Raw genomic sequence first — 20,194 nt, forward strand, 5'->3', positions numbered from 1 at the left:
CTTGACGTCGTTCTTGAAAGAAAGACTGGTTAGGTGAACAACCACATAGCACACATTATAACCACAGCCAAACGTCTGGTAATATTAGTGGGGCATGCAAGCATGGTATTGGCGCACAATCAGAGTATGTCACGAGAAAGATATTTGGCTATAGGGCCATCGAAGATTTCTCCATTGAAAATGAAATACATGTAGAATAACAAGCCATTCTCAAAGTTTAAAGGTGTCGCTAAATTTCTACGGGACGTTAAAATAAAAGGCCACTCGCGAAAACAGGCTTTTCGTAAAAAAAAAAAATAGAGCGAATAGGACTCGTGCCAAATGGCATTTTATGTTGCGTGCGCTAATCCTGGTCACTTATTGGACTGTACTTTTTCTGCGGTTGCCAAATTTCCAGTGGGGGCGACAGGTGGGGAGGGGACAGTGACGACCATTTTTTTAGGGGGGGGGGTAGGCCCTGGTGCTGACAGCAATCGAGCAATAGACAGCCGTTAAGACTGGGTCACAGTTTTTTAAATTCAACTCTACTTCGCGCAGCTGAGGGTCGCGTAAAGTGTGCTGAGTATAAAAGGACACGCAGATTCAGTTCGATCGTCATGGAGCTCTCGGCCGGTTCCGTTACATGACACTTGGAGTCCCCCCCCCCCCCCCCCTTCCGCCCGCGGGACTCCCCCCCCCCCCCCCCCCCCAAGATATAAATAAGTAAAAGGCTGTCCGCATATCGCGCATCAGATAATTTACAGGGCCTTAACAAATAATTGTTTTTTTAAGGTACTCCTTGAAAATGCACTTTTGTGTCCCATTTCACCTTATTTTCAATTTTCGGGGTTTTTTATGCTCATCATGAAAATGTTCATATCTAGGAGCAAAAGTGTGATGTCATTCTGGGCAGATCAAAGCCTCAATGTTACTGCCATTTCAGCACAAACAGTCGTCCGCATTTTGGATAATTTGCTTTTGTACGTTTTTCTTTGCTGTGGTGATTCATCTCATAGACCCTTTTAATGTAAATAATCCAACAAACAACCAGACTTATTTTTTTCCCTTTTTTAAAATATTGTTATTACTGATGCACACCTTAGTGCAGTGATACCGCCCTCATGTCTACAACTGTACTCTTAATCTACAGATATTGTGAAGAGCGCCCTCTCAATGGCAACAAACCTTTCAATAATTAGACAGCAATAGATATGAAAACAACCTCGTGCCCAGGGTGTCGAGTAGAACGCGCCCACCACTACCTGCTCTCTCACCCTGGTATTGGATCATTTGCATGTGCAAGATTTTTGCACACGTATGCAAATGAGGAACAGTCTGGTGCCTGGATATGCGTTACACATTAGCGTTTGTTTTTGTATGCGGTGTCTGGGGTAAAAACAAAGTCAATTCGTAGCAGCGCGAGCACGGCGTGAGTTACGAAAACACGATTTTTGAAATTAAACTGTTACGATCTTATCGAGACAACATTCAGTATCATATTTCATATTAATATGAGCAACTTGGAAAGGAAATTAGTATTTTTGAGAAGGCGTGGACGAATAATCGCGAATTAAAATACGTACTGCACGTTGTGAATATATAGCACCAAGTACACGATAAAAATCCATTACTAGCCAATTGCGGTATCCAATCAGGATACAGGAAGAAAGTTTCCTATCCAGGGTTTACTATTGGAAATGCGGTTGAAAATAAAGTAAGAACTGGGGACGAGGTTGACAGCAATAGATATAAAAATACTCAAACGAACGTGTCTTGTAACTGGACTCCGATTATTATAAATGTACGTAAGTTAGTGGAGAGAGAGTTAACATGACGACAGGTATTTGACTATGAAGGACTATTCTATTCTGTGACAGGAGGTTCACGCTTTTAGAAAAAAAGTCTTATTACATACTTTTAAAGTGCATTCTCTTTTGAAAGAAAGTGTAAGTCATTTTATATTTCATTATTTTCTCTAATGTTCATTTCATATTAGTAACTGATATTTTTAAAGAAAATTGAATTCCCATAATTCCCTTTTTTTCCAGTATGTAAAATGTAGCGGTCCAATAACAACATGCATGCGGCACTTGCATGCTTGCCGCGGGATTTATGTATTTCGTCAATCACAACATGAATCATGTCGACGATGAGTTGATATTTTTGTAAGTAAAAACAAATCAAATTTCATACCTAGACATCACTTGACACCCCGTGCACAAACCTATGAGACTGGTCTGAACAATTCCAATTGTTTAATTCAACTTCAAGGCTCTGGCTCAGGACACGCTGGAGGATTGTTTTGAAAAAGGGAAAGTAACGTCTGAGATTCCCTATACCAATACCATGTATACAGATTATTTACAGGATTGACCTTCCGCGCAAGTGCCATTTCTGCCCATTTGATACTATTTTTTTTCTGCAGACATAATTAGTCCAAGATGGTGACTCCATTTGTGGAAGGCTGGGACTTTGTGCAGACACTGGGGGAGGGGGCATACGGAGAGTAAGTCAGGAACTGCACTGTTCGCGTTTCATATTTTCATAATCTTTTTTTTTTCATTTGTAATAATTGTATATTGTATTTAAATCTTTCAAAAAAGGAAAGTTTTGCAGTGTCTCTGCATGGAAAGTATGTCTTCAATATCTCACCATGGTGCTTTACATACCATGCCTGTAAATTGTGAAGGCATAAGGACATTTATCTTCAAGTAAACTTGAATCCTTGATCCTGATTGGTCGATCCATGGCAACAAGTCGTGCTACATATAACCATGTTTTTCTGCGCTCGCGCTCGTGGAACACGGAATAATGTAGTGCGTCTGTGTTCTACATGTAACCATGTACTAGCACGGCCACGGTCCATACCGCACTCCACGTGTTGCGCTATTCCAAGATGCGCGCGCCATTCTGTACAAACACAAACGTGTATAGGATAAGGCGCTGAAGTTTGTGTACAGCATGCGTTTCATCTTTATTGTGCGTCAAGTTTGCTTGAAGATAAATTCGTTATCAGGCTCACGCTCATGGAATACGGAATATAGTGCATCTGTGTTCCACATACCACTCGGACTTCGGCCTCGTGGTTTGTGGGACACAGACGCAGGAAAGATTTCCATATACGAAGTTCACTCAACACCCTGTGTACAAACCCTATGAGATTGGACTGAAATTTTTTAAGTGTTTTCTAAGAAAATGCTTGTATTTTCTCTCTGCTCAAATTGACTTTGATGACATGAAATTGCTATCTGGGGGCTTGTTAGTCAATACAGAGGAAAATTAGTGAACTTCGTATATGGAAATCTTTCCCAGACGCACTATATTATTCCGTATTCCACTCGCGCTTGCAGGATAACTTATAGTATGTCAATTTGTGAATGTGAAGACATATGCAAGAATCTAGACATACGATCAGTGCAGGGCTTGATTTACCCGGGTGCACGCATGCACCAGTGCATGTAGATTTTTGCTTGTGCACGTAGCTATTTTACTGAGCATGCACGACGTGCATGTAACTTTTTTAGCCACCAAAATACTCGTTTCATGCATATATTTACCAGTGAGTGAGAATAAGAATAAAGTTTGTTGAATCGAGACCGGATAGTGTTTACTGTTATTTCTTTTATAAATCCATAAATTATTCCTCGCACCATGCTCGCACAGTCGCAGCAGATTCAGAGTACGAGGTAAAATTTAGCAAAATTGTATGTTTGCATTTAATGGATAATGCTTATTGTGTTGCGTCTCCCCAGGGTGAAGCTTGCGGTCAATCGTAGCACACAGGAGGCTGTAGCTGTCAAGATACTCAGTCTGGACAAAGCCAAAGGGGCCATAGAGAATGTCCGCAAAGAGGTACCTGTAAATCCCATCGCCAGAAGTCTTGTAGTTGATGAGTGCATCACAAGTCCTTACCTAGTCTCCCAGGTCAATCACAAGTCATTCAGTCACAGCTAAATCACCGTGGTTAGCGCATTCGGTTGTAACTTATTCACTCGCGCTTGCATTCACTCACGGTTGCTTGTCACCAGAATGTTAAAGTGACTTGTGATCTACATGTTGCTGGACGTATGATGGACTTGTGACTGACTTGTGATTAACTGTACAACAACTGTAAATATCCAGACTGTTTTTTGTGTTCCGTTAAAATTAGTTTACACTTTAACCTGTCTAGGATGTTATACTTTTTTCGATATCTTGCCGGCCCGCTGGTATTCACACTGAGGGCGCATTCGTGTTGTACAGGTAGCCCAGTTTGATCAGCCGAGCGTAGCCATCAATAATGAGCGCACTTACACTGAACAAAAGTCTGTGTACTGTTCTCGAATTTGTTTTATTCAACCCAGAACAGTAAGTGGTGTCACTAAATAGATTTTACTTTTCATGACTAAGGAAAGTTCACCCAACTTTCCCTTATAGAAAATACACCATTCAATGCAAATCTTGTATCAAGTGCAATTGCATGATGAATGAAATGTGTACGTTCGGGAATGCAGCTCTAGCTGTCTTCCGGCACATAGCCTTTCCTCAAGCCGTGGCTATAGCTATCAGCCGGCGAGGAGGGATTACGAATTGAAAGTGCAGGGTGTATTGGGTCTTACACCTGTCTCGGTATCTCCCACGGCAGACATGGAGTCTGAGTCTGGGCAGAGCAAAGTAAGCTGATTGACTAGTGACATGGGGTCAATCTAATTTAAATATAACTGTGTGAACGAATAGGGCACTAGATGCATTGTGAGGTGTTAGTGTGCTCATGGAGGAAGGAATTAATTCCTTCCTCCATGGTGTGCTGGAGTAGGCCAGTCAGACCGTATAGAAGTATGCATCATTGTAAAGTTATTCGCTGACGAGCAGCCACAAATGTCTAGTTAAACTAGAGTAACTTCACACAAGACACGATCATTTCAGAACAAGCTGGTGAACCCCGAAAGGTCAACTTTAATGTAACCAACAGAGGGCGGTGTTCAGTTTTAGAAATACATCACATCTCCCCCATACAAATTAAGTAAACATTAAACAAGTTGAACTTTGGGAACTTACATGTACATGTAGGAAACAAACAATAAGCTTGAGCAAAGTGTTACTGAACTTTATAAGGGAATACTGCAAAATGTGATTTACAAAAGGGAGGATTAGAGAACTATGGAAGGTGTTTGAATAAAGCAAATAAAGCAAATTTGAAAAAAGCACAAGCGTTTGTACATGAATTTAGACCATCTTGAAAAAACCACAAATCTGTTATTTACTGTCCATGCAATTTGGTGTACAACTTCAGCTTACAGGTCAAGTTTTTGAGTTGGTCTTACTACCCTGCCACTTCTAGTAGTAGTAGTCTGACCTACAGTCACGCTATCATATTTTACACTATGTTGTTTTGTCTCACTTGGTTCTTCAGGTTCTGCAGTCTGATGGATATTTTCATTCTGTGTGCTAGCAGAGACTAGGTTGGGCTGAGACAATGAATTCCCTTCAATGTCAGCATGTTCTTTGGAGTGAACAATGTGACGCCTATTTCTTCTATACACCTGTCCAGTTGGTGTCGCAACCATATAGCTTCTAGGGTTATCATGTTTTTCTGTCACCTTCCCTAACACCCATTGGCTGTGCGGATTTTGGAATCTAACTTGTTCTCCAGTGTGTAGTGTGCGCTTTGGCTTACTACATTTTGCGTCATAGTAGTGTTTTTGCACAGTCTGTCTCTCTTTGAGTTTGGCTTTCATGGCTGGGACTACTTGTGGTTGCAAAAGAGTCGATGAAGTGGGAAGTCGGCTTTTGAGCAAGCGACTATTGAGTAATTGTGCTGGTGCATAACCCTCTGTGCCATCGAGGGGTGTGTTGCGATATTCCAGCAGAGCCATATAAGGGTCCCTGCCAGACACCTTAGCCTTTTTCATGAGTGTTTTCACTGTTTGAATACAGCGCTCGGCTTGCCCGTTGCTTTGTGGGTACCTGGGGCTAGACGTGACATGCCTGAACTCCCACATGTTTTGGAAAGTTCTGAAGTCTTCGCATACAAATTGGCTTGCATTATCAGTAATCAACAGATCTGGTGTACCGGAGCGGGCAAATATAATTTTCAATTCATGTATGACCGAATGGGCTGTGAGATCTTGCAAGGCCTGTACTTCTGGAAATTTGGAGTAGTAGTCAACTACAAGCAGATAGTTCACTCCTCCTAAGTGGAACACATCTGCACCTAGTTTAGACCATGGTCTGTCAGGTATGTCATGTTGTATCATTGGTTCAGCAGGTTGAGTTTTCCTACTTGACTGACAGATAGCACACTTGGCTACCGTGTCTTCAATTTGCGAATTCATGCCCGGCCAGTATAAGATGGCTCGTGCTCTCTGTTTGAGTTTCACTATCCCTAGGTGAGACTCATGGATTTTCTTAAGCATGTCCTTCTGCATGCTTCGCGGAACTACAACCCGGTTGCCAAGAAAAAGAATGCCATCACAGAACACTAATTCATTGTGGACTGCATAGTATGGGCCAACATCACTTGTCAAGTGGTGTTTATCAACAGGCCAGCCATTCATAATGTGACCTTTAACCTTCGCAAGTGTGGGGTCCGCGGCTGTTTCTTCACGGAATTGCTGCAATCGTAACTCAGTAATTGGGAGTTGTCTTATAATCATGTTGATTTCCCGCGAGTCATCAAACTCTGAGATGTTGTCGCCTCTGCTATTTATTATGCGGCTTAACGCATCTGGCACAAACATTGTGTTATCTGGTTGCCATTGTACACTGAGGTCATATCTCAGTAGGTGCATGCGCATACGCTGCAATCGTGGGCTCAACTTATGCAATGGCTTTTGGAACACTCCTACCAATGGCTTATGATCTGTGATCACTGTTGTCTGTTTTCCAAAGATATAGTCATGGAATTTGTGGCACGCAAAGAGAATGGCGCACATCTCCTTTTCAATAGTCGCGTAATTTTTTTCAGCAGGACTAGTACTACGCGATGCATATGCCACTGGTCTGTTATTATCTTGCATCAATACAGATCCAAACCCATGCTTGGATGCATCAGTGGCCAAGCTGACCGGCTTATTCACATCATATAACATCAGATCAGTACTGGCGCTGATGTTATAATATGCTTGAGTGTTTCCACGGCTTTTGTGTGTTTTTCATCCCAGTGCCAAGCTATTTGCTTTTCGGTAAGCTGTCGCAACGGCGCAGTGATTTCAGAAAGATTGGGAATGAACTTACTAACGTATGTGATCATGCCGAGAAAGGTTTCAAGCTCATGTTTGTTAGTGGGGATTGGCATTTCCAATACAGACTGGATACGCGCTGGACTTGGTGAGAGTCCTTCTGCAGAAATCACATGACCCACATATTCAAGTTTGTCTGTGCCAATGACAGACTTTTTCCTATTGAGTTTAAGTCCTGATTCTCTGACTTTTTCCAGGAACTTAGCTACTCGCTCATCATGCTCAGTTGTGTTTTCCCCCCAAACTAGGATATCATCGACAACAATTTCAACCCCTTCAAGTGCCCCAAATTCAGTGACCATGGCGCGCTGCCAAATTTCACTTGCCGACGAAATGCCGAATGGTAGAACCATATATCGAAATCTTCCAAAGGGTGTGTTAAATGTTGTCAAGTACGAGCTTCTTTGTGTGAGAGGAAGTTGCCAATAACCACTTGTAGCGTCAAACTTTGAAAACACCTTAGCCTGTGGCATGCGCGCTGCAACATCTCGGAGGGTGGGCATAGGGTAATGGGCTCTCTTTATGGCATTATTGAGCTCTCGCGAGTCAAGACAAATGCGCACACTGCCATCCGGTTTACCAACTATTGACATGGAACTGACCCAGTCTGTGGGCTCTTCCACACGCGCAATGACCCCTAGTTTTTCCATACGCTCTAATTCAGCCTTCACTTTGTCGCGCAATGTGTAAGGAATAGTGCGTGGAGGGTTCTGAACTGGTGCGGCATCTACATTCAATTCAATCTCATATTCGTGGTTTTGCAGTTTCCCTAGCCCTTCATACAAATCATTGTGTTCTGTGAACGTGATGTTGCTATGCACTGGCACATTTTGCGCACTACCACTAACCACTTCATCTACTCTTACTCTCTTAATCAATCCTAGCCTTTGACATGTTTTCAGACCTAAGATAGGTTTTACATTTCCGCTTACCACTTGAAAAACAACTTGTTGTGTGGTGCAACCGGTACCTGTACCAACCTTCAAATTGGCTATGGTCTTTCCTAATGCCTTAATCTTGTGCCCTGAATAGGATTTGAGAGATGCATTACTGGGAAGCAATGCCAGTCCAGTGTTTTTGAAACAGTCTTCTGGTAGAATGTCCGCTTGAGATCCTGAATCAAGCTTGAAGTCCACCTTGTTTCTCCCAATTTGACAGGTTTCAGTCCAGTCGCCTGATTCTTGTCCAGCGATGTAGTCTATCATCAGGTCCTCGAGTTGTTTTCTTGGTTCCTGTAGGTTGACACCGGCAACATCATACTGCGTGTTGTCCTCATCGTCATCACTGCTTTCGTTGACTTCCCTGACCATCTTTGGTCGCGACTTGTGTTGGGCTTTGCATATTCTCGATTTGCTGAAATGTCCAACTTTATGGCACGAGTTGCACTGCTCATACTTTGCAGGACAGCGGTTTGTGAAGTGTACGTAAGTACAGAAGTCACACCGTGACTTTGTCCCATTTTCTGCGTTGTTATTTGACATTTCCTTGCGACTTGCAGCTCTGGTCGGAAGTCTGGCTTTAGTGGACGTCACCCGGTTAACCTCCTGTCTTTGTTGGGTCAAATCCAGTTCAGCCTGTAGGGCTTTCACATGTGTGGCGCTCATTTCACTGACCTGGCAGATATTGATGCACTTTTCCAGAGTCAAATTATCTTCCTGAAGCAGTTTTTCTCGTGTTTTTGTGTCCTTTACAACACACACAACTCTGTCTCGAAGGAGGGAATTCTCAATGTCACCAAATTCACATTCCCTCACCAGGCATTTCACGTTTGTCAAGTATGTGTCGAACGGCTCATCCACTTTCTGGTTTCTCGAGTTGAACATGTATCGCAGTACTGACAGGTTTCTCTTGGGTTCACAGTATTGTTTGAACTTGGCTTTAAGTACTTGCAGTTTGTCCTTCTCATCGTCCGCGAACGTCAGTGTCACATATACACGCTGTGCCGCTGGGCCCGCCACGTGCAGAAACGTTGCACACTGCACTGGCTCCGGTTTCTTCTGCAGTTCCGTTGCCATAGCGTACAGTTCAAATGAACGCACCCATTCCTTCCAGTTTTTCGCCAAGTTCCCTTCCAGCTGCAACTGTCCCGGTGGTTTCAGGCCTGACATTGCAACTTTTATGATCCGTTTTCTGACACCATGTAAAGTTATTCGCTGACGAGCAGCCACAAATGTCTAGTTAAACTAGAGTAACTTCACACAAGACACGATCATTTCAGAACAAGCTGGTGAACCCCGAAAGGTCAACTTTAACCAACAGAGGGCGGTGTTCAGTTTTAGAAATACATCACAATCATCAAGGCTCGCAACCAATAAGATTTCAAAAACTCTAAAGGTGTTTTCCCGTTCTCATATACGGGTGCAGACCAGTAAATCGGTCCGAAATTGCCTGCGCCGGCCAAATCACGATTTGCATGCCCTCAAAATCTTCGATATTTGGGCATGCTTTGGGCCATGAACTTGAGGGTTTGTAAAAAATATGGTTGGAAGCCGTGCACAGGACTGGGAGCTTGCAGTTCTGTGTAATTTTGATGTAATTTGGACCCTAAAAGCGCTCTATTTTGCAATAGAGTGTAGGCATCGTTTTTCAAAATGGCGATGGGCTTCAGGACTATTTTCAGGGGTGATCATCTTCAGATGGAAATTTCCCCTAAAAGTCATCAGTTGACCCCCCGAAAATTGAAAAGAAAATGAAAGATGATGAAATAAGCTTTAATTTGATGTGCGTCTCGAACACCTTGGAGAGTTGTGAGTATTTTTCCCGAATTTTTGAAGTGGTAGCATTTACCATTGGGGTCTATGGAAGTTTATTTACTGGTCTGCTACCTATACAGTCTTGTTCTTCAGCATGTCCAGTCTCTGTTTGTATTCGCTGGTGACCTTTTGATCTTTGCCCTCTGCCCTCTACAGGTCTGCGTCCACAGGATGATGAACGACGATCGCATTGTTCGCTTCTACGGCCAACGCAAAGAAGGCAACATTCAGTATCTCTTCCTGGAGTACATGAGCGGGGGAGAGCTCTTTGATAGAATTGGTAAGGTTTTCCTGGAGTGTTTCAGTGGGGGAGAGCTCTGTTTGATATAATTGGTGGGGATTTCCTGGAGTACATGAGCAGGGGGGAGAGCTCTTTAATAGAATTGGTAGGGTTTTCCTGGAGTATTTCAGTGGGGGAGAGCTCTTTGATAGAATTGGTAAGGTTTTCCTGGAGTGTTTCAGTGGGGGAGAGCTCTTTAGTAGAAGTAGTAGGGTTTTCCTGGAGTATTTCAGTGGGGGAGAGCTCTTTAATAGAATTAGTAGGGTTTTCCTGGAGTATATCAGTGGGGGAGAGCTCTTTAATAGAATTAGTAGGGTTTTCCTGGAGTATATCAGTGGGGGAGAGCTCTTTGATAGAATTGGTAGGGTTTTCCTGGAGTACATGAGCAGGGGGAGAGCTCTTTAATAGAATAAGTAGGGTTTTCCTGGAGTATATCAGTGGGGGAGAGCTCTTTAATAGAATAAGTAGGGTTTTCCTGAAGTATATCAGTGGGGGAGAGCACTTTGATAGAATTGGTAGGGTGTTCTGGACATTTTCTGTACCTGTCAAATGTCATCCCCTCATCCCCCCAGCACCCCCTTTCCCCAGAATTTGATGGATTTTAATGTAACTTCGATGGAGTGATCCTTGTGGGTTCATCACAACTCTTCTGAAATTGAAGGCCAAAGATCATGCAAGGATCATGTGAGGTCGTTGTTTTTAAAAATTCACAAAATATGACTTTTTTAAGAACACAAAACATATAAGGATCGACTGTGGAAAATGGCGACACATGCGGTCCGCGGACTACAGGTTGAAACACTAATTATGATTTTCAAGAACGTGAATATTTTATCATAAATCACAAACAGCCTGTTGCCTTGGATGAACAGAAACTGCTGGTGTTATGCGTTTGGGTCCCAATTGTTGAGGGAACTCACCCATAAAATTGAAATAATTTGTTTTCTCTTGCAGAGCCTGATATTGGTATGCCAGGCAAGCAGGCCCATCGGTACTTTGTTCAACTGATGGCCGGCGTTGAGTATTTACACAAGAAGGGTGTGACGCATCGAGATCTGAAGCCAGAAAACTTACTCCTGGATGATAACGGTAAGATGAACATTTTTTGAGATTTTTACAATTTGTTGTACTTTGAAATGTTGTTATGAGCTTCTCCAAGTGTTAACACACACTATTACAGGCACTTGTTCAATGGGGCTAGCTCCCACTGTCTCAGAATTGATGGCCCAACGCGTGACATCATCACTCTGTGTTCTTCTCATATGTGATATGACAAAATGGCAATGGAACTACGTATGGAAGCCAATAAGCCAGTTTGGTTTCTCAATGAAGCAGTCAAAGGTCATTCGGGATAAAATCGTTGACGTGATGACATGCGATGTTATGCGGACGCCCATTCTGCTTGTAATAAACACGCGAGCGTCATGCGCCCGTCGCTGTGCGCATTCATGCGCCTTCGATGAGTGTTTGATTATCCCAAATGACCCGTGTCCCATATCATTGTGCGCATGCCAAACTGGCTTTATATTGACATGGGATCTGTACCTATGAATTGACCGTGTTTTCGCTGAAAATTTCTTCCGATTTAATAATGATATCAACCTCTCATTCTTAATTTAATAATGTACCAGATATGTCTGATTGCAGTTGGAAGCTCTTAAGAGTGAAGTTTTTTCATGGCGTTTTTTCGCACTTTTTTGTGACATAAATCATGACTCTGCTTCCTCTGCAGCTGTACGTACACGCATAAAATTGGCATAGTGCCAAACTTTTAATTTGAACACGACCTCTCGTATGCTTACATGTATCAGTCATCATCATACGGATACATGACACTTTCTTTCCCGGATACCGATGTTGTCTAATGTTCTCGTCTTTGTAACTTGTGTTCAGATAACCTAAAGATCTCAGATTTTGGTCTAGCCACGGTCTTCCGGCACCAGGGCAAAGAGCGTCTGATGGCCAAGTGTTGCGGGACGCCTCCCTACGTCGCTCCAGAGGTCATGAAGAAGGAGGAGTTTCCTGCCGAGCCGGCCGACGTCTGGTCCTGTGGGATCATTCTAGTGGCCATGCTGGGCGGAGGTTTGTAGCTAAAATCACACGGTCCTTCTGCATCAAGAGCAAGTTAGATCAAAGACCAAAAGTAAATAGTTGATTTGCAATGTAACCTAGGCCAAGGGCGGATCCAGGTTTGGATCAAGAGGGGAGTTTATCTCCCAGGAAGGTGGGGGGGGGGGGGGCATACTTCTCATTAGTGCCATTTCAGATTGAAAAACACTGTACAATGTTTTTGATGGTTTGGAATTCCCTCATGTTTTTTTTGTCTAAATTCCCAGTTGCGTGCCTCACTTAGCAGATATTTGCCATGTTTTTCTCATAATTGGCCTATTTTTTCGCGGGCAAGTAAGAGGAGGGGAAATTAGACCCTCCAAATTCAGCTGATTTTAGATGTGTTTTTTTTTTCAATTGTAACTACATATTTTTTTAAATATATGTACACGTGTATACTTTTCATTTATACCTCCAATTTCAGGAAAAAATATCAAGTGTCCACTAATATCCTTGTGTATAGTATAGCATTGAAGAGACACACGTGTTGCTGCCCATGTGAATTGTTTGTGTTCTATTTTGGTAACAGAACTGCCGTGGGATGAACCGACATACGAATGTAAGGAATTCCGTGATTGGTTGGATAAGAAGATGCACCTGTCGCCATGGAAGAAGATTGATCCCTTGCCATTAGGTGGGTTTGGGTGCTATTTTCCAAGGTCCATCTTTGTCTCAAACTCAACCTCAATCTTTGGAAATATTTCCATAATGTTCCCCTTTGATACAAAAGGCAACAGATCAAAGCTTTTGCCTTCGCAAAAAATTGAACTACATTGAGGTGGAGATTGAGCTTTAAAAAAAATACCTCCATTACTGTTGTTACTGTATGGGCTCCATGGACTAACTGACGAAGGTTGCATGCCTCAACAAGACAAAATAGGCTGGATTTTGGTCCTTCTGTTAAAATTAAAAATTGAAGAAACCAGTCTAGAAGTCAGAATGTTGCTTAGCTAGCTTCAGGCATGCAATTTTCCCTTGGATTAAGTGATTTTCTCTCTTTCTGATTCCCTTGTAAAAAGACTGCAAAGAGACTTGTAATTCTTGGTATTTCCTCTTTAGTTGTGTGACTTTTGGGTTGCATGCTCTGTTGTTTAAAGGCATGTAGCTTTTCCTCGGATCAGGTGATTTTCTCGTTTGTAAATTTATGCTGTTAAAAAGTGAGAAACACGGTATAAAGTCTTGTATAGCTTAGAATTTCCTCTTTTGTTGTTACTTCCCAGTGCACAAAATTGTTCTTTATCTTTGTATAGTGTGGAAATGTGCTTTGAAAAGCGCTTTGAGATTGTTGTTACGATAGAAAGCGCTATACAGGGTGAAAAAAAAATATCCGGACTATTGTTGTAGTCAATTTCTGCATGTAGCACTTTCAAAATCTAGTATGTGAAAGCCCAATTCATACGCTTTCTTTTAGTACAAGAATCATTCAAATCACTCGTGTAATATTCAAGTTATGGAATTTTAACACAACCACCGTTTTAAAGTTCTGGCCACTGATCACAAAAAGGTGCAGCAAAACGAAAAACAAATCACAAAGGGATGTGCTTGAATTGTTTTCGTTTTGCTGAAAGAACGCACAGTGGTTGTGTTCAAAATTCCGTAACTTGAAAAGTACATGAGTTATTTGAGTAATTCTTGTACTAAAAGAAAGCTTATGGACTTTCATATCCCAGATTGTGAAAGTGCTACATGCAGAACTTCACTAAAACAATAGTCCCGACATTTGGTTTTTTTTTTTTTTACTCACCCTGTATATGCATTACAAATGTATTATTTATTTCTGTGACCTGTACTGACAGTGATATCCTAGTATTTTAAGCACATCTCGTTCATCTCTTGTTTGTCTTTTTTTCAGCATTACTCCGGAAAATCTTGACGGAGTCTCCTACCAAGCGCTGCACAATAGCCACACTGAGGAAAGACAGATGGTACAATGGCAAAAGTGAGTACCAATTTGTTTTTAAGATCAATGAACAAATTGCTGAAACAAATGATAGATCGTGTCATTCAAAGCCAACAATTATCATTACGGAGGGAGGGGTTGGTTGTTAATTTTTTTTCTGGTTGTTGCTGCGCAGTCCTTGAAAATGTTTTTTTTTTTGACAAAGAGAAAAGCTGCTTTAGCAGGCTGATTGCCATTCAAAAATTGTTATAAGCATTCTAACATCTTCGTCTGGGTTAAATCATTGATGTAAAACCAGTCACTAACAAAGAAATGGATGTCAATATTCTAGAGTTGTTAAGTCATCTTGAGTCAAATCACAAGTCAAATCACAAATTAACTGCAACAAAGGTTTCATCTCCAGTTGCTAGAGATCTTGCTAGTGACTTGACTTGTAATTGACATGTAGTATGACTTGCGACAGACTTGTGATTCGATTCGTGGTCTGACACGTAAATAGCTAATTGGTAGACTTGTAACACGGCTGTTGACCCTAACTCCCTAGCGTCTTTTACTAGGATCTGTCCATCAAAATCCATCAATCACTGTGCTTCAAGTATAAAACTGTACCTGACATAATGGAATCCACCACTGACGCAATATGGACTTGCTAAACATGGCTTTTATCACAATAGTAGTACAGGAAGCTAGCCAAAATCAATCAGATACCCCTAGCACTGCTTCAGGCCATTAGGCCAAAGTCCATCATACTCCATCAATGTTTAGTCACGCCAGGCCTTCTGGACCAAGCCCCCCAAAATCCACCAAAATTGGGGATGGATTTTGATGGAGTTGGGGTGGTTAGGGTTAAGGATTGTCTTGGTTTCGTGGTGTGATTTGTGACTGGCTTGTTTTAATAATCACATGTAATGGACTTCACGACAATTCTGCAATATTCTGGTTTACTACTTTATTGCAAAACATTTTGGTGGTTTCTTCCCAGCTTGGCCTCACAGACCCCCATCCAGTTCACCAACAAGTTCCGGTTCATTCAAGCGTGTCTGCTCAGGCAATGACCTTTCACCTACGTCATCTATCAGAAGGTAAGAGTGCAGAGTACTGTTAGTTGTTTGCCTTTTACTGTCAAAATGTCACAAGCACTGCAACCTCGAGAAAATATTTGGCTATAATTTGTGTCTATGTACAGCTTGATCCTGTTAAGCACAAACTAGTGAAACAAAACAAAACAAAACAAAAAATATTGTGGAAAAGAGAAATGAAAATGTGATTTCAAGAAAACGTTCTTCGGGAATAAATTTAATGCTTCTTAACTCAAGATCGTGCTGGTAAACACAGCAGCCCAATTTTATTCTTCATCTTAAGCATTTTGGACAAAAGTTTGATACAGAACTGTAATTCAGTCCTTGTAAAGGCTGTTTCATAAATCTCGTGAATCTCGTGAATGCGAATGCAAAGCGAATTTGACATCACCAAACATTCACTTTGAAATTTGCTGGAGTTGAAATCTGTTAAGTTTTTGCAAATGCACAGCACGGAAATATGCCTTGATGTCACAAATTTGCATTCACGTTCACACTCACGCTGGGCACTTTCAATCACATGTCCTCCAAATCTCTAGACGATGACCATCTATTCATTTGAAATGCTCTTTGTCCTCATTCATCCCTTGTTAATTGTTACTTCATCTTTCTGGTAAAAAAGCAACTCACAATTATTCCACTTGCAGTTTTGAATAGAAAACCTTTGACCAATAGACCATTATCATGTTGCAGTCATTTGGATTTTTCCAATTCAAGTCAACGTAACCAAAGCGAGGCTGGAAGGAAAAATAGTCTGGTACCGTTGTGCACCAAAACATTATCATTCAGTACCTTGTTGGATACAGGGAACATGACTGAAAATGGTGGCAGCATGATAAAGGTCTATAGTCATAAATGTTTTCCATTTTACAATCCTCCCCCTTTTCATGTCTTCCCCGTTTGTGAAATCAATACAGAGAGAACTCGGCCATGTTCTCCAGCTCCCAGCCCATACCGCACGCCGTCCATGACATGCCCACACCAGAAACCACCAAAGAATCCGTGGAGAAGTTAATCCTTGGTGTCAGCTTCTCACAGCCGGTCCACATTGACTCCTTGCTGCTGAGTAGTCAGATACAGTCAACGCCCGGTAGCTCACAGGTGAGTCAACAACTTTGCTGGATATCCCTCAAGAACGGACAGTCCAGGTTCAGGTGGATTTTTAACCCTCTCCTTTCTAGGACATCTTTTGTCGATTAGAAACCACCCCCTGCTGCTAGCCATAGGTGACTTAAGTCGATCCATCCCAATGGATATCCCCCAGGAACGAACCGTCCAGGTTTAGGTGGATTTTTAACCCTATCCTTACTATGGACGACTTTTGTCGACAAGAAACCACCCCCTGCTGCTAGCCATAGGTGACTTAAGTTGACCAGGAAACCACACGCCAAACACCCTCAACACAGATTTAATTCACTGCTTTTCAACAAGCTAGCATGTTTTTGTGTTTTGCTGACCATACATCAACCTTACATAGGCTGCAAGAGTGTTTTCAGATTGTTCTATTATGTAGTTTCTTCAAGGTAATGTTACAACAAATGGAGATAAATGCTTCAGAAGTATCCATGCACGATTTCAGGTATGGAGTGCCATTTTGTCTTGTGTCGAAATGGCTTTCAGTTTGATAAATGAGAACAGAACAAAAAAAAAAGACATAAAGAGTTAAGTTCAAGACCAAATTTTAATCACAACCTTTTGTATTCAAATAGTACCACTTCATTCAAGCTGACCATATCAACCTTATAGTCGCTAGGGATAAAGTTAAGATTCCAAGCTTTAAAATGGTGTAACAATAATGGCGGTGCATGTACGTGTCTCTGTGCCAATGCTAGAGCCTCGCGAAAAAAAAATGCCGGTATTTTGGGATGCGCTCTATTTTGGTTTCCTCATAATAGTAAAAAGGTTAAAGACCAACACAAGCAGCAATGTTTTTTGTTGTTTAGTTTCTATAATTACTTTGTTTTTGTTCTTTCCCATTGTCCCGACAGACACCTATGCAGAGACTAGTTAAGCGCATGACCAGGGTTTTCACCAAACTTAGCCCCGACGAAACCATCAAGAAACTCACCGCCGTACTAGAGAAGATGGGCTACAGCTGGAAAACGACAACGGCAAGACAGGTCAGATATGTTAGCCTGTATAACTAAAAGAATACTTATTGGACAATGCCTGCTGAGTGGGGAGTGTGGCCTAGTTGTTAGGGTTCGTGACTCATGATCAGATGGCGAGGGGTTCGAATCCAGCTGCTGGCCATATGTTGTGTCCTTGGGCAAGCCACCCCACATGCCTCTCTCCACCCAGGAGTATAAATGGGTACTGGCATTAGCTGGGGAGCAACCTGCGATGGACTAGCATCCCATCCAGGGGGAGTGGAAATATTCTCAGTCGTTGCATGCTACTGAAACCGGAGATAAATGCCGGCTTGATGGCCCACATTGGCTCGTGGCAGACTTGAAGTCTTTATTTTTTCACTGCTTAAAGACAGATTCTGATTTCAAATTTGGAATTCTATTCGGCTCTAACCTCGAATCGCCCAGATTGACTTGTTGATTTTGTGTGACTGAGTGCTTTTTGTGTTTTTGTTTGACACAGGTCACAATCACATCTCTGGATCGACGAAAGAACCCGCTGATCTTCAAAGCTCACCTGCACGAGATGGACGACAAAGTACTTGTAGACTTCAGACTATCAAAGGTAATACATTCACGGTTCCGGTCTTTATTATGTCACTGGAGTGCCTATATTTCAACTTGGGCGCCGATTTTGTATTTTAAGTAGCCTATACAGGGTAAGACCCCTCCCCCCCAAAAAAAAGCGGAATATGAAACCAAGAATTCTCGATTCAGGACAGTAGTTTTTGATGCAGAGCTTTTTTGTGAACCACATATAAGTGGCCATAATTTAGCACCCGGGAAACCTTTGGTTATGCATATTTGCGGGAAATAGGATTGCAAGTTTATTAACAAACGTATTTTGCAACACAACCTGGAGAATTGTGTGGTATGGTTCATGTGCTGAATGTTGCTTTAATGTTTACTTTCAATTAAAAGGGAACCTATTTAGTCAGTTTCCCATCATGGTTGTTTTTGTTGGACATTTTCCCAAAGTCTAATTCGAAACACTGAATCGTCTTTATTTCCAAAACCTTCTTCCACTTTTTAGGGTGATGGTATCGAGTTCAAGCGACACTTCCTCAAGATAAAAGGAAAGCTGGCGCACATCACCACCAAAGTACCCCTGCTCTCCCCTTTTGTCTGAATGGTCTGACCCAGCTGGGTCAAAGGTCACAACACTCAGCATTTCCCGATTGAGGGTAGCAGTATTAATACCAACTCTTCCATTAATTATGCAGGTAGTTTTGTATCTCTATTTTTGTCGGGGTTTTATGCGATCATGAGTTCCTACGATCAGCTTGTTCCACAATCCACAGTGCCTGGAAAAAATCTCGCAATCTTTGGAACTTCAGAAATTGTGGCGTTTTACTCACGATCAGGTGGTGATTCATTGTGAACGACGTCAACTTGTCGTCAAATTTGGCAGGCTTGTTGTTTGAGAAACTTGAGTTATTTCAATTCAAACTTGGCAAAGTTACACTGCATCTGAATCGCATGGGTGCCACTGCCAATTGCCACATGTGTCCAGGGATAGCCATTTGTTTTTGGACAATGCCTTCGGTTGCCTGACTGCCAATTTGTGAGTTTGCTAAGTTTGGCATGATGATATCTCCAGATACTTTTTCCTTGACAACAAAGGAATACGTAGCAGGTTCGTTAGTGTGACGTCAGTTCAGTTTAAACCATGCCCACTGGCCAAGTAGAATTGGAACCACTGGAACCGGAAGTTAACTCAACTTGAGCATTTATCCAATGGGCGCTAGTAATCAGTGGCGTTCGTTTATGGTGTAAATCGAGGACACACTTGCAAAATCAAATAGAATTGAGGACAGGAACCAAATCGAGGACGGCCTCGATTGAAAACGTGTACAATCCAATGAGAGCTTTTTCAACCAGTCCACGAATGAGCTGCCAATCGTTAGTTATATAAGTTATTCTCTAATATCCCTGGACATCATGAATATGCATAATGCAGAGAGAGAGCCCTCTTTTGATATTGTCTGATCTCGTTTGGAAAAAGAAATTTCGCAGCCGCAACCAGGGTTGAGAGGCTGTACCTAGATAGAAAATCCAAATCTTCAACAGACCTATGTACACACCGGTGTAAGTGTGAACGGTATGCCTTTGCTAACCTGTGGTCAGTGGAACCTGGTTCTGATTATGGTGCACCTGTTGAATACAACATGGGTAGCGGACACGATAGTGCAGAAAGGCCTTTAGCCACAGATAAGATGAATATCTTGTCACGTAAGACAGGATAGGAACCCACTTGTGTCGACTTGATGACGTCAACTCTACTGCTATTTCATGTTCCTTCGGTTGTGTAGCCTGTTCTCGAAATATCTAGAAAGCCAAATAATGAGTAGGCCTACCTCGCTGATTTTCAGCTTATCTGGAACCAGAAACCGTTAATTATATTCTCGTCTTCTACACTGTGCCAAACAAACAAACATGAATTGATTTGTCATGTGTACAGGTGTCTTCAACCTGTTGTACCGATCACTTTTGCTGAAGTTTTGCATTTCAAGATATATTTTTGTAATACCTGTTACAAAGTTAAATTAAAGGCTCATTCGAAAAACTACATTTCGTTTTCTGTGTAAATATTATTTGTTTGACAATTCTGATGTGTGAATTTCTAGGCTTAAACTGTAGGTCCTGTGAATATACATGTAGTGCTTTGTTGTTTTGTCACTTGTAGTGGAATGTGGTGCTTATGTAGCCCCGAAAAGTGACACAGTGGGAACTCCAACATTAAAT

General features: G+C 41.9%; 1 protein-coding gene across 3 annotated transcripts; it reads left to right on the forward strand.

Annotated features, from left to right (window-relative positions):
- Positions 1 to 2,032: 2,032 nt before the first annotated feature.
- Positions 2,033 to 20,018, forward strand: LOC119735684 (serine/threonine-protein kinase Chk1-like). Of its 3 annotated transcripts, XM_038209537.1 has the most exons (13): positions 2,033 to 2,144; positions 2,405 to 2,485; positions 3,732 to 3,831; positions 10,109 to 10,232; positions 11,187 to 11,321; positions 12,126 to 12,314; positions 12,871 to 12,975; positions 14,194 to 14,280; positions 15,224 to 15,323; positions 16,238 to 16,421; positions 17,309 to 17,440; positions 17,913 to 18,014; positions 18,483 to 20,018. In XM_038209537.1, the coding sequence occupies exons 2-13, from the start codon at positions 2,421 to 2,423 to the stop codon at positions 18,576 to 18,578; spliced, it is 1,419 nt and encodes a 472-aa protein (XP_038065465.1). In that variant the 5' UTR covers positions 2,033 to 2,144; positions 2,405 to 2,420; the 3' UTR covers positions 18,579 to 20,018. The 3 variants fall into 3 exon arrangements, with proteins under 3 accessions (XP_038065465.1, XP_038065464.1, XP_038065466.1); XM_038209536.1 differs by lacking the exon at positions 2,405 to 2,485 and having other exon boundaries at positions 2,038 to 2,144; XM_038209538.1 differs by lacking the exon at positions 2,405 to 2,485 and having other exon boundaries at positions 2,040 to 2,144; positions 3,732 to 3,942.
- The last annotated feature ends 176 nt before the right edge of the window (positions 20,019 to 20,194 follow it).

The sequence above is a fragment of the Patiria miniata genome, unplaced genomic scaffold (assembly GCF_015706575.1).
Source record: "Patiria miniata isolate m_02_andy unplaced genomic scaffold, ASM1570657v1 HiC_scaffold_29, whole genome shotgun sequence".
NCBI classification, from domain to species: Eukaryota; Metazoa; Echinodermata; class Asteroidea; order Valvatida; family Asterinidae; genus Patiria; species Patiria miniata.